The following is an 11,875-nucleotide window of genomic DNA, read 5'->3' on the forward strand; positions in this document are numbered from 1 at the left end:
AGACAAAAACAACAAGCACGCATGCTACAAACTTTACCCGAGTCATTTAGACAGCTGTTAGCACAGGATTCTCCTTATGGGGACCTGATATGTTTAATATGCTGCTGAGAATATAGCCCAGAAGAAGCGTATAGTAGAGCTTTTATTTTGAAAGAGCCATTTCTCTGTAATAAACTCTGTTTTCCAAAGATGAGTGATTTCTCAATCAGATAGATTTATTTTTTTATTACTTTGTTGTTTCAGCAACATTAAATTTAAAAACTGTGCTTTTGAGTTAAAATATATATTTATAATTTTAATAAATGACAAATTAAAAAGGCATGAACATTTTTTTTGTATCGAAAAAATATCGACCCGTGACACCAAAGTATCGAACCAAACCGTGAACTTTGTGTATCGTTGCACCCCTAGTAATAACATACAATCTTATTATGCAGCGCTTCATGGTCATAGGTCAAAGGTCAGATGTTTTTAGTATAGCCCTTTCTTCAGGGGGACCCATTCTTTATAAATTTAGACCCATTTAATGTTTCCTGGGATGTAAAGTAGATGATTGCAAATATATTTAAAAAAAATAAAGAACCAACTGTTGCTCATCAGAAAAATAATTATACTAATAAATATTATAATCAATATTAACTATAGTAATGGTGAAATGTTGGGCTACTTATTACTACCCCTGGCTGCAGTGCACGCAGCCATTATAGCTGTCCATGCTAATGCCTGTTATAAATGAGGAGTTAGCTAGCTAACATACCACATGCTTGTTTTTTGAATAGTTTATTACCCTAAATTTACATTTAATCAACAAATCAGAAGTCAGGGACACGCCCACAACAAATGGAAACGCAGTTTGAAGTGTTCTCAGTCCACCCCATCTTTAACAGCTCGCTGAGGCTGTTACCAAGCAGAGACTGCCCCCATGTGGGGTTTTCTAGCACTGCACTACAAAGAATTCAAATTCAACTTGTCTATATCAAACAGAGTAAGGAGTGTTAATATGACAGTATTAAAAACCATCAGCTGCTTTTGTGGTTTTACAGGGTGCATGTGGCCCACCAGGCTCACAAGGACCCAGAGGCAGGAAGGGCGATGTAGGTGTCAGAGGACCTGTTGGTAAGGACTGAAATAATAATCACTCCACGTTTGCTGTTTGCAGCTTCACAATGCTGTTTCATTTCATGTCCTCAGAGTGTGCATATATCTATGGAATTATATTTATGTCATAACAAATGTGCAAGTAAAAAATAATTTTAGCAAATAATTTCATTTCATGGGTGCAATTAAATTCCTCGCATGTAAATGCTCAACACGTAGCAGCCGTGCGCACAGAGAAGTTGTCTCGAAACTTCTTTTATGATTTGCTCTGATTATTTTTTAGCTCGTGCTTTTATTAAGACGTAAATATAATTCCACATATATCCCAGAATGAATGTGACATTAACCACAGCTGTAGGTTTTACAGCTGCCCTTTCACCACGTTAAAGTAACTGTTTAGACTTTTTCATTTTTGGATGTTTAGCCTTCCGTCTATTTTCAGTCAGTGTCCACAGTTATCATCTGGGCAAGAACAGCTTGGCAGCATAAGATGAGATCAGGTAGGATAAGATAACCTTTATTAGTCCCACACTTGGGAAATTTGTTGTGTCACAGCAGAAAGTGGCCAGTGCAAAGTTACAGCAGCAAAAATTAAGAAAACACTGGAACAGGATAAGATAATAAGAATAAGATGGTGTACACAATACAACAGAATAAAATGCAACATTGTCAGAAAACACTGTGGATATGAGATACTCCTGACAACCTGACATCTTCACTTTAACAAAGTTTTTCTGCTTTTTCTTCTTCTTTTATTTACATGTTCAAAATAAACTCTATTCTTTTGTATGCTATGTCTTCTAATGATGCTGCCTAAGGGAAGCATGTATAATGTAAACAGAATTGGTCCTAGCACTGAACCCTGTGGAACTCCATAATTAACCTCAGTGTGTGAAGAGGACTCTCCATTTACATGCACAAACTGGAGTCTGTTAGATAGATATGATACAAACCACTTCCTGTAGAAAGAACAGAAAGTTGCAGTTCCTTCTGTAGGAAGTGGGTTGTTTAAATTCACACAACACTCGCGCACCAGTTTGCTGATGATACCACTGTGGTAGGTCGTATCTCTGACAGCAACAAATCTGCATACCAGAATGAGGAAGAAGAGTTGGTGCATGGACACCAATCTGGCACTGATGTTATTCAACTCTTAAATATGCGCTGAACATCGTGTTAATTCAGTTTATGATTCTAGAATCTGAAAGTTAAATGCACTTTAACCTCCGTGTATGGATCATGCATTTGCAAAATGAATTGAACCTCCATCACCGCTGACTGTTCCCCTCTGGACTCTTCCTCATTGCACTGAAAAGTACTTTAAAGATCACTGCTCTACTTGTATAGGCTCGTCAGTTACATCCTGTATTCATGTCTGCTGTGTGTGGATCTGTCTTGTGGTATATGCAACCACACCAAGAATAATTCAACAATCAACTGTATTGCAGAAATACTTAGGTCAGGTTCTTTCTATGCAATGACTGAAGGGTTTGGAAGGTTACAGTGTTCTGACAAACCATCCTACTTTGGCAAAACGTCCTACCGTAAGTAGTTTATGCACATTTCTGCTGTCACAGAGTAATTGCAGCACAAATTTCAGTAGGTATGACGGTTTGCCACTTAACGTTGCCCATCAGAGTATGCTTGTAGCTTATATTCTTAAAGCCAGGACGGTTTGCCACTTCATTTTACCCGTTAAAGTATGCTTGTAGCTGTTATTCACAAAGGTGGGATGGTTTGCCACTGAATTTCGTGTTGTGTGCATACACAGACACGACGGGTAGGATGGTTTGTCAGGTAGGATTCCCAGTACAACGGCACTGGTTTTAAAGGGGTTTCCAGTTACCTCCTAAGTTCAGAGATTTCCCACATCCTGAGATATGTCCACATTAGTTTTATTAAATGTAGTTAAGCTAAAGGTGATTTGTGTATCTTATAATTAACAAAATGACATCATCAGCATACGGTGATAGTTTAGTCCGTCTGATATTTCTTTAATTTCTCAGATTGAAACATACAGTCATAGCAAGAGGTTCAGCAAACAGGCCTTTTTACTTCATGCAAGCAAAGTCCGCTTCGGTTAAATGGTCAACAGAAGCTGTGATGGGAAGAGAAAGCGCACCTTATTGTACCAAAACTCTGTCCCTTATCTATCTGTGTGCTAATGCTCTCTTATATATTCATGTTATTAAAAGATCTAATATTGATATCTGAAGGTGAAGCGATTAATAGAGCTGCTCTTCGTTTGTGTTTTGAGGGATGAATGGGAACAAAGGCCCGCCGGGTGGATGCGGCGTACCAGGACCTCAGGGCTGTCCTGGACAAAAAGGTAACACACAGAAACACACACCTGCATGGTGACACATGTATTTTATGTAATACTGAATGTTACCTCTTGCAGGAACAAAGGGGCTAAATGCAACCAGACAGTTACTGTTGTTTCCCGGAGACAAAGGCTCACCTGGAGAGCCAGGGCCCTGTGGGGAAAAAGGATTTCCAGGTTCCCCTGGGAATCATGGCCCCAAAGGTGAGTGTGGAAAAAGTTGGAGGAGATCTGCAACTTCTGGTGCCTGCAAACCCGGCCTGGTCAGTCACACTAGCTTAATTAAAAACAAAGGAATAAAACTGGGGGAAACTTGTGGGGGTGTTCCATGATCCTGGAGAGTCCTGAGAGATCCAGAGGACACAAGCTTCAGGTACGAGCAGTGAAAGTGTGAACTGAAGCAATGTTGTGTTTGTGGCTGCAGGTATGAAGGGTCACTGTGGGAACGCAGGTAAAAAAGGACAAACTGGAGGCCCTGGGATAAAAGGACAAAAGGGAGATGGAGGAGTGCCCGGAACAAGAGGTAAGAAATGTCCGACATTAACACTGGACACAAGTTTAATGCTAGAAATACTCAAAATGCTGCAGAGTGAATGTGAGTGTGTTTTTGTTTTTGGCGTAAAACAACATTTTTCAGCAATAATTCAACTGGAAAGAATCCTGATGTTTTCTACACTGAATGGACTTTCTTGATGTTGTTTCACCCGCTGATCCTGTTACGCAGCTGTGGTTTGTGTCACTCGGTGAACTTTCACACAGTTCTTCATTGTATATGTTTTACAAGTCAAACATATAAGACGAGCAAATCGTTCATTTGAACTTCAAGACCTTGGTGGATGTAGTAGATGGTTCACATGACCCCACTCTACCCTTCCACAGCGTTTTGTCAAAATTCAGAATTAGCCGCAAACAGAGATGGGCAGTAACGCGTTACTGTAATCCGATTACTTTTTTCAAGTAACGAGTAAAGTAAGGGATTACTATTGCAAAAACGGTAATTAGATTACCGTTACTTTCCCGTAGGAACGCTGCGTTACTGCGTTACTAAAACCGTGATTTTTTTGCGAGAATGTCTCATGACAGTGACGTAAGCGAGTGCGACGTTCGTGACAACAGCTGTGTGCAGATCAACAATGGATCATATATCGAGTGCAGAGAGAGTATGAGCGTGCAGCGTTTAAAGCGTGGAAGTACTGACCTCACTTTGAGTTTGATTCCATAAAAAGTGACAAAAACATTAGTGTCCGCTGTGCGTGGGAAGAAAACTTCTTTTTACAGCAAAAAACCCCTAAACTTCCAACAAGCACCGAGTAGCTACGACGTAATGGGAAACTCACAGAGAAACTCGGATTCTTCCACTGACCGCGGCACACCTGCACCAGGGTAAACCTCCGCCTGCCCCACTCCTGCTTTACAGGTGAAAATAGAGCAACAGGACCGCTGAGTCTTTGACTTTATTTATTTTCTACTGTGTTTTACTTGCATCTATTTGAAAGACTGAGTGTAAACACACAAAAAGTATTTTATTTTATGTGCTGGAATGTGCAGAAAATAGGTTTAAATGTTAAACTAATTTCTTCCAGTCAGAGAATGTTGCAGATAATTAAATGTTTGCTTGATGCATAAAGTTAAAAGATTAAAACTAATAAAACAAGTTTTAAAAAGAGACTTTTCCATCTGATTACATTTTGCATGATGGATTATGCAGAAAAAGTAGAATTGGGCTGAAAGATCTATCACTTTATCACCTGTTCAGGTTGTAAATCGTGTTTTTAAAAAGTAACTAAGTAACTAAGTAATTAATTACTTTTGAAAATAAGTAATCAGTAAAGTAACGGGATTACTTTTTGGGGGAAGTAATCAGTAATTAGTTACTGATTACTTTTTTCAAGTAACTTTACCAACACTGGCCGCAAACAGGAAGTCTGTGCTGGCCAAAACAGCTTAGCTGCCCTTAGCGTTCCCAGCAGATGTTCCCGAACAGTTGGAAAATCAGCCGGCTAAGTTAATGTGATGTAATGGGGAAAATCTACACCTGTGCCTCCAACCTGTTCATGATTCAAATAGACTTTCCTCACGCAGTGATATACCTGCTGAGGAAACGACTCTGGCAGGAGCAGGCGAGGTTAACAGAAACTTGAAACTGCCGGTACAGGACGTACATGGATGCGGTGTGGCTGTAACCAGCAGTAACAGAGGTCCCTGCAGTTAATTAATGTTGCGTCTTGTTGCTGTCGTTTATAGAAGGTGAACGGATAAAAAACAAACCCAAAACAAATAAACGTAGTGACGTAATGGCACATTTCTCTCAGTCTACCTGAAGGACCTACATAGTGAGCGGTGAGGTACATGTGAATGTGTTGTGATTGCTGTCTGCTCTGTCTGTAAGGAGTCTTTACTCATATGTGCCCAGAGGGACAGAATCCTAATTTTAATTTAAGGTTTGGTGGCTTTACCACCGCATACAACGCACTAACATCTCTGCCCATGTATCTACACTAAGTGCTGCAGATCACTGCTGTGGTGGGTCTGAGACTGCTCACTGCCTCTGTGTTTTAGGTTGTCCAGGCCCACAAGGTCCAGTTGGCTTTAAAGGTTCTCGGGGTACACCGGGTACTATGTCAGCATCACCTGAAAAGATCAGCTTCCTGTTCACCCGACACAGCCAGACAACCGACATCCCAAAATGTCCTGAAGAAACAAAACTCATATACGAGGGTTACTCGCTGCTGTTCATCAACGGCAACAGTCGAGCTCACGGACAAGACCTGGGTAATTCAAGACCCTGCTTACGTTTTCTATCATTCATATGAAACATTGTGGGAAAAAACCTGTTAAAGTTGATGGGTGTGCCGACCTCATCCAGAGTTTGAATACTTTCAATCCGCAGCACAACTGGAGACCCAAGAGGGATCAAATAACACGTCCTTCTCTCTGCAGGTACGTTAGGTAGTTGTCTGAGGCGCTTTACCACCATGCCCTTCCTGATCTGCAGCCCTGGGCAGAACTGTCTGTATGCCGCACACAACGACTTGTCCTACTGGTTGTCCACAGATAAACTGGTGGCAGAAGGGCTGCCCTTCGTCACTAACGAGTCACTGAGCAACTACATCAGCCGGTAAAACACAGCCGCACACTTCACCAACACCGATGTTTCTCTACTCGTGAACATGTGACGCACCGGGCGACACGTGTTCGCTTCACGTGCTGCTTCTCGTGTCGCAGGTGTTCTGTGTGTGAGGCCAGAGCTTCCACAGTGATCGCCGTCCACAGTCAGACCAGTATGATTCCCACCTGTCCCACCAACTGGGTCTCGCTCTGGACGGGTTACTCCTTTGTGATGGTGAGCTCATGTTTTCATATCTGCAGCTTTTTAAGGTACAAGAAGCAAATAAAAACAGTTCTCAAAAGTACCAAACCAGCGTTGCAGTGGATGAACCATTGTTCTGACCTTTGACCCCAGTTGTGACTGATTCCCCAGGAAACAGGAGCAGGGGCGGAGGGGTCGGGTCAGCCTCTGGCCTCGCCCGGGTCCTGTCTAGAACACTTCAGGAAGCTCCCCTTCATTGAGTGTCATGAAAGAGGAACCTGCAACTTCTACACCAACTCCTACAGCTATTGGCTGGCTGCTCTGAACCCCAGCAACATGTTCAGGTATGACACACCTTTGCTAAGGTCACTGCTGTTTTCCTTTGTGTCACCATGTTAACACAGCTCAATGCTCCAGACTAGCCCACTGCCAAAACTCCACCTGCTGAGGACCACATGATTTTTCTTTAAGAGTTGAAATATTGTGTGTTTGTATACACCGTATTTGCGCAACACCTTCATGTGTGTACAGCCTGTTGGGATGTACACGGCTCAGAATTTAAGGAACACATCAGATCACAATGGGAAAGAAGTCATGCTGGGTAGTTCCCCTGATATCGACTGCTTCATCAGCAAGCAACTCACAATCTCCTGCATCACAGTTTGGTTCCGTGGTAGTTAGACAACAGGAGAAAAAGGCCCATGGCTGCAGCTTACAGTTGTTTTAATGTGATGAAGGTTGTCTGGGCTTCAGGGGACTGAGTGAAAGGAGTTTTGTTGAAGCTAAGGTGAGCAAGAGGTCCGTTTATCTGACTGTAGTTTCTGATGAATTAGCGTCAGAGGTTGGCAAATCTGAGAAAACATTCGAGACATGGGACAGACAGATTGTACGTCTTCACCTTACCTCCTGCCGAGTATAACCCAGGAAGGTGACAGATGGAGAGTGAAACTCTAATTCTTCTGCCTTCATGTATTGGCAGCTCTCTAGAAGACCAGTAGGACACTTCAAACGTGGATCTGACGTGTCTTGAGGATATTATCCTGATCTTTTCCACCCAACAAACATGTTAAAAAAAATCCCTCATTAATGAGGCTCTGGAAAACCACGGGAGCATTGGTGAGGCCCAGAGGCATCACCAAGTACGCAAAGTGTCCGGATGGTATATTAAATGCTTCCATTCATCCGCCTCCCTGATACAAATGAGGCGATGAGGATTCCAGAGAGTTCATGAAAATAGTGTCCCTGTGGACGGTTAGTGGGAGGTAATCGCTACTAGTTTTTGAATGTCATTCAGTGCTCTTTCATCAATGCACATAGTGTCTTGTCTTTCTTGGGAACGAAAAGGGAACCAGAACATACTTGGTTTGAGGGATGGATGATGCCGGCAGCTAACAACTCACCAATGTAACCCTCAGCTGGAAAGGGAGGCAATGGAGAGGTGGCTTGAGGGTATCGGAGCTCTGGAGAGAAGGTCACCACAACCATAGCGACGCGACAGGCTTGATCTTCATTGAAAACTTCTTGAAGGTTGTGTTACTCAGTGGGAATGGAGGACAGATGGTGAGTCGGGTGGTGAGGGAAATTCGTGTGAGCTGGACGGTAGCGCCGATCTTGGGCAGTTGACCAGACTGAACAGACTCCAGCTTGCGACCTCATCACTGGGCCGGTCTATAAGTGCTTCTTTAGCCATGGATAGCTGAAGATCAGAGGGGTCTCAGGGGGAAGCAGAAGTGTGGAATGAAAGAGTCTCTGCGATTACCAAAGAAAACTAAGTGGACTGGTTCCACTTGATGAGTGATCAGGGTTAAACTTTGGTTATTGAGAACAGTTGCAGGAATGGGAGGTTGAGGAGGAACCAGTGGGAGAGCTGGTTGTTTGTTCAAATTTCAGGAAGAGGCCAGGGTGAAAGGAAAAGTATGCTTCAGCCCATGCCGGTGCGTTTCCTCTCAGCTGTCCAACAAAACAGGAGTTTCAAAGCATCGGCCGAAAACAAGCGAGCACTGAAACAAATCCACACCCCAACCCAACTCACCGAGGAGACAGCACTGTGGAAAATGGGCTTGACAGGGGAAAAGGCGAGCAGCCCCTATGGTGGCGGTGGATGGAGAAGGATAGGTAGGTGCACGTGGCTGACTAGGACCGGGAGTGCCTTCAGAACAGAAACTACAGTTTGTGGATAGAAATTTTACACTGATTACTTAAAAAGTCAGGACATGTTGACCAAACCACGACTGCCTGCTTAGAGATTTCCGTCTGAATTGGGTCCATTTCTTCAGCCAGTTCATACTTTCAAGGTCAGAAGGATCCAAGTGCAGACACAACACAGAGCAGTAATAAGATTTCCCAAGTTTGAATGAAAATGCAGAATAACCAATGGCGAGACGTGAAGACGTGGCGGGGGAATCTCTGACGAGGAAACGCTGAAGCTGTAGCTTTAGGTGGTGGTTCGATCCCAGGCTGCCTCCTGGCTGCATGTCAAATATCCTTGGGCAAGATACTAACCCCGTGTTTGCCTGCTGGTGGTGGTCAGAGGGCCCGGTGGCGCCAGTGTCCGGCAGCCTCGCCTCTGTCAGTGCGCCCCAGGGTGGCTGTGGCTACAATGTAGCTGCCATCACCAGTGTGTGAATGTGTGTGTGAATGGGTGGATGACTGGATGTAGTGTGAAGCGCTTTGGGGTCCTATGGACTAGAAAAGCGCTGTACAAATGCAGGCCATTTACCAGGTGGAGACATAAAGCTGTGGAGGGAGGGTGGGGTAGCCGGGTGGGCGTCCAAGTGGCGAGTGAGTGAGTGGAGTTCCAGTAATCCAGAGGATTGTGACAGGCAGGAGAAACAGGTCAGTCGTTCAAATCCAGGAGAGCGAGTTACAGAAAAGCGTTGACCATGGACGCCGTGTCCAGAATGCGCAGTTGTGAACGAGTCACGTGGTGACCTGACGAGATGCTGCGGGACATGAGGTTAAGAAACAAGAAGTTACGAGGCCTGGTTATCACCATGGCGATCTGGTGAAGAACTGACGGCAGTGCTGGTCTTAAGTATGGTCCTGTTGATTGCCAGAGATGGCTCCGCCCCCAAAGGGCTGGGCTTTGACAGAAAAACATCATTACACTGACTACTTCCTGTTTGTATTTCTGTCTGTGTGCAGTCGACCGCAGCTCTGGAGAGACTCGGGACCCCTTCCAGGGAACCGGATCAGCCGCTGCCGCGTCTGCATGAACCAGATATAACTTACTGCTGCGCCTCCTGCTGGTGCTGCTGCTGTAAATACGGCTGCTGTTCACATCACTACTGAGTCATACTACTGATAATAATAATGACTATTAATATTTGAAAATATGTGATAATATATGATACCATAATAGTCCTGCTGATGTTGTCTGTGCAGCGCTGTGCTCAGAGAGGCTGCCCTGCTTTCTCATGTTCAGGCAGAGCTGTTTATACTTTCATGCTGTTTAAGAAAAAAAGCAGATTCTTTGGGTGAATTTTGTGAACTTTATTCTGTTTAATAAAAAATGTTTTCTAGAAGTCTCCTGTGAGCCGTCCTGTTTATGCACTTTCTCACCACATGCACTATATGCAATACTCCTTCACCTTTTTTCTGTTTAACATCACACTGATGGATCAGAGAGATTCAGTATCTTGCCCGAGGATACTTTGGCATGCAGACTGGACCCGCTCCACCTCCTGAGCTGCAGCCATCACTGCGAACTTTGCAAAAACCTGTCAGCATCTTTAGACGTCGCTCTGTCTTTAAACATGAAGATTGATGGTTTAAAATAAAGAAACATGTCTGACTTTCTCAAACTGTGAGAGAGGCAGACGCTGCTTCCTCAGATGTTTTGGTGTCGACGTGACATTATCACAGAGCCGCTGCAGATGTGCGGAGGCCGTCTGAGTGCAGTGAACTCATCCTCATTCTGACTGAGCATTGAGACATCGCGCTCAGCAACAACACTCGGGTGGTGTTTCGACGATGCCCCCACACCATCGCACCAGCAGCAGCGTGAGCTGGTGACACGGCCGGATGCATCCACGCCGTTTCCTCCAAACTCTGAGCCGATCACCTGAACGTTGCAGCAGAAATCGAGACTCGTCAGTCCAGGAAACGTTTTCTGACCGCCTGTGAGACAGCAGTGGCCTTCTGCTTCAGCTTCCACATGTTGTGCAGGGATGAAGCATTTACTTATCTCACCTTTGAGAGTGAGAAAAGATCCCAGTGGAGACGATGTGGGCTCACCAGAGCAGCTCTTTGTCTCAGCCAATCGAGACAGAGGCTGCAAATACGTTCTTCATGACGATCGGTCCCACCTCAGATTCCACCTCAGTAGCACGCTTGTCGTTGTGGAAATAAAGTGAGGTGCACACCACCGGGCTGAGAACACACATGAAGTTTCCTCCACAGGTTGGTGGCAGCTGTGCCCGTCATACAGTAAGAACTAAAAAGACTAAAAGTTTTACAAACAATAAAAACTAACGTGATGTGAGATTAGAAAATACTGAACTACAGTAGCTGATACACACACAGCCCCAGTCTTTGCACTGCAGGTCCAAACACCTGCACGGTGTAACAGCTGCGATGCATCTGCTCTGAAAGCACGACAGATGGGAGGATTTGGGCTCTTTTACATGTGTTTGGTGAAAGAATACTCTCTGCTTGGCACAGCATGCATCACTGTCAAACGCCACAGTCCTTTAAATCCTCCCATTTTGCTGAGAAAAGGTGAAAACGACCTGATCTTTCAGCTTTAAATCCTGTTTGGGAAGTCCAAACTAGCACCTCAGAGAAGTGACGTTTGGAGGAAAACTCAGATACCAGGTGCTGATGGACTCAGCAGCAGTAAGGTGTGACGGTTTCTCTCTGTGCCTCAGTGTGAAAAGGCAAACCGAACCAGGCATAAAGGAGGCTAATGCATGGTCTCACTGTGTCCAGTGTCAGCCGTGTCCAGACTGACGCTGCTGAGGGTTGTTATTCAGCGTACGCCTGACTCGTCCTCCCGACTCTATAAATATTGGAGGCTTACAGTCTGTCAGAAACATGCAGTCGTGCTGTTTGACCTGTAAAGACGTCTGTGCCTCTTGGTTTATTTTGCATTTCCACAACAGTGCAGTCCTGATGAACTGGACCGTCAAAAGTCCTCCAGCGGT

The 11,875-nt window shown here is 44.4% G+C and overlaps 1 protein-coding gene across 4 annotated transcripts in view; it reads left to right on the plus strand.

Annotated features, from left to right (window-relative positions):
- Nucleotides 1-10,255, plus strand: part of col4a3 (collagen, type IV, alpha 3) — a 44,790-nt gene extending 34,535 nt beyond the window's left edge. For all 4 annotated transcript variants that reach the window (XM_005737493.1, XM_005737492.2, XM_005737491.1 and 1 more), the window contains exons 45-53: nucleotides 1,044-1,116; nucleotides 3,356-3,427; nucleotides 3,500-3,625; nucleotides 3,846-3,944; nucleotides 5,981-6,193; nucleotides 6,362-6,539; nucleotides 6,647-6,764; nucleotides 6,903-7,075; nucleotides 9,876-10,255. In XM_005737493.1, coding sequence (XP_005737550.1) covers nucleotides 1,044-1,116; nucleotides 3,356-3,427; nucleotides 3,500-3,625; nucleotides 3,846-3,944; nucleotides 5,981-6,193; nucleotides 6,362-6,539; nucleotides 6,647-6,764; nucleotides 6,903-7,075; nucleotides 9,876-9,957 — 1,134 coding nt within the window. In that variant the 3' untranslated portion in view covers nucleotides 9,958-10,255. The remainder of the gene's footprint in view (nucleotides 1-1,043; nucleotides 1,117-3,355; nucleotides 3,428-3,499; nucleotides 3,626-3,845; nucleotides 3,945-5,980; nucleotides 6,194-6,361; nucleotides 6,540-6,646; nucleotides 6,765-6,902; nucleotides 7,076-9,875) is intronic.
- The last annotated feature ends 1,620 nt before the right edge of the window (nucleotides 10,256-11,875 follow it).

This window comes from Pundamilia nyererei, unplaced genomic scaffold (genome assembly GCF_000239375.1).
Source record: "Pundamilia nyererei isolate P.nyererei 1_Seehausen unplaced genomic scaffold, PunNye1.0 scaffold00076, whole genome shotgun sequence".
NCBI classification, from domain to species: Eukaryota; Metazoa; Chordata; class Actinopteri; order Cichliformes; family Cichlidae; genus Pundamilia; species Pundamilia nyererei.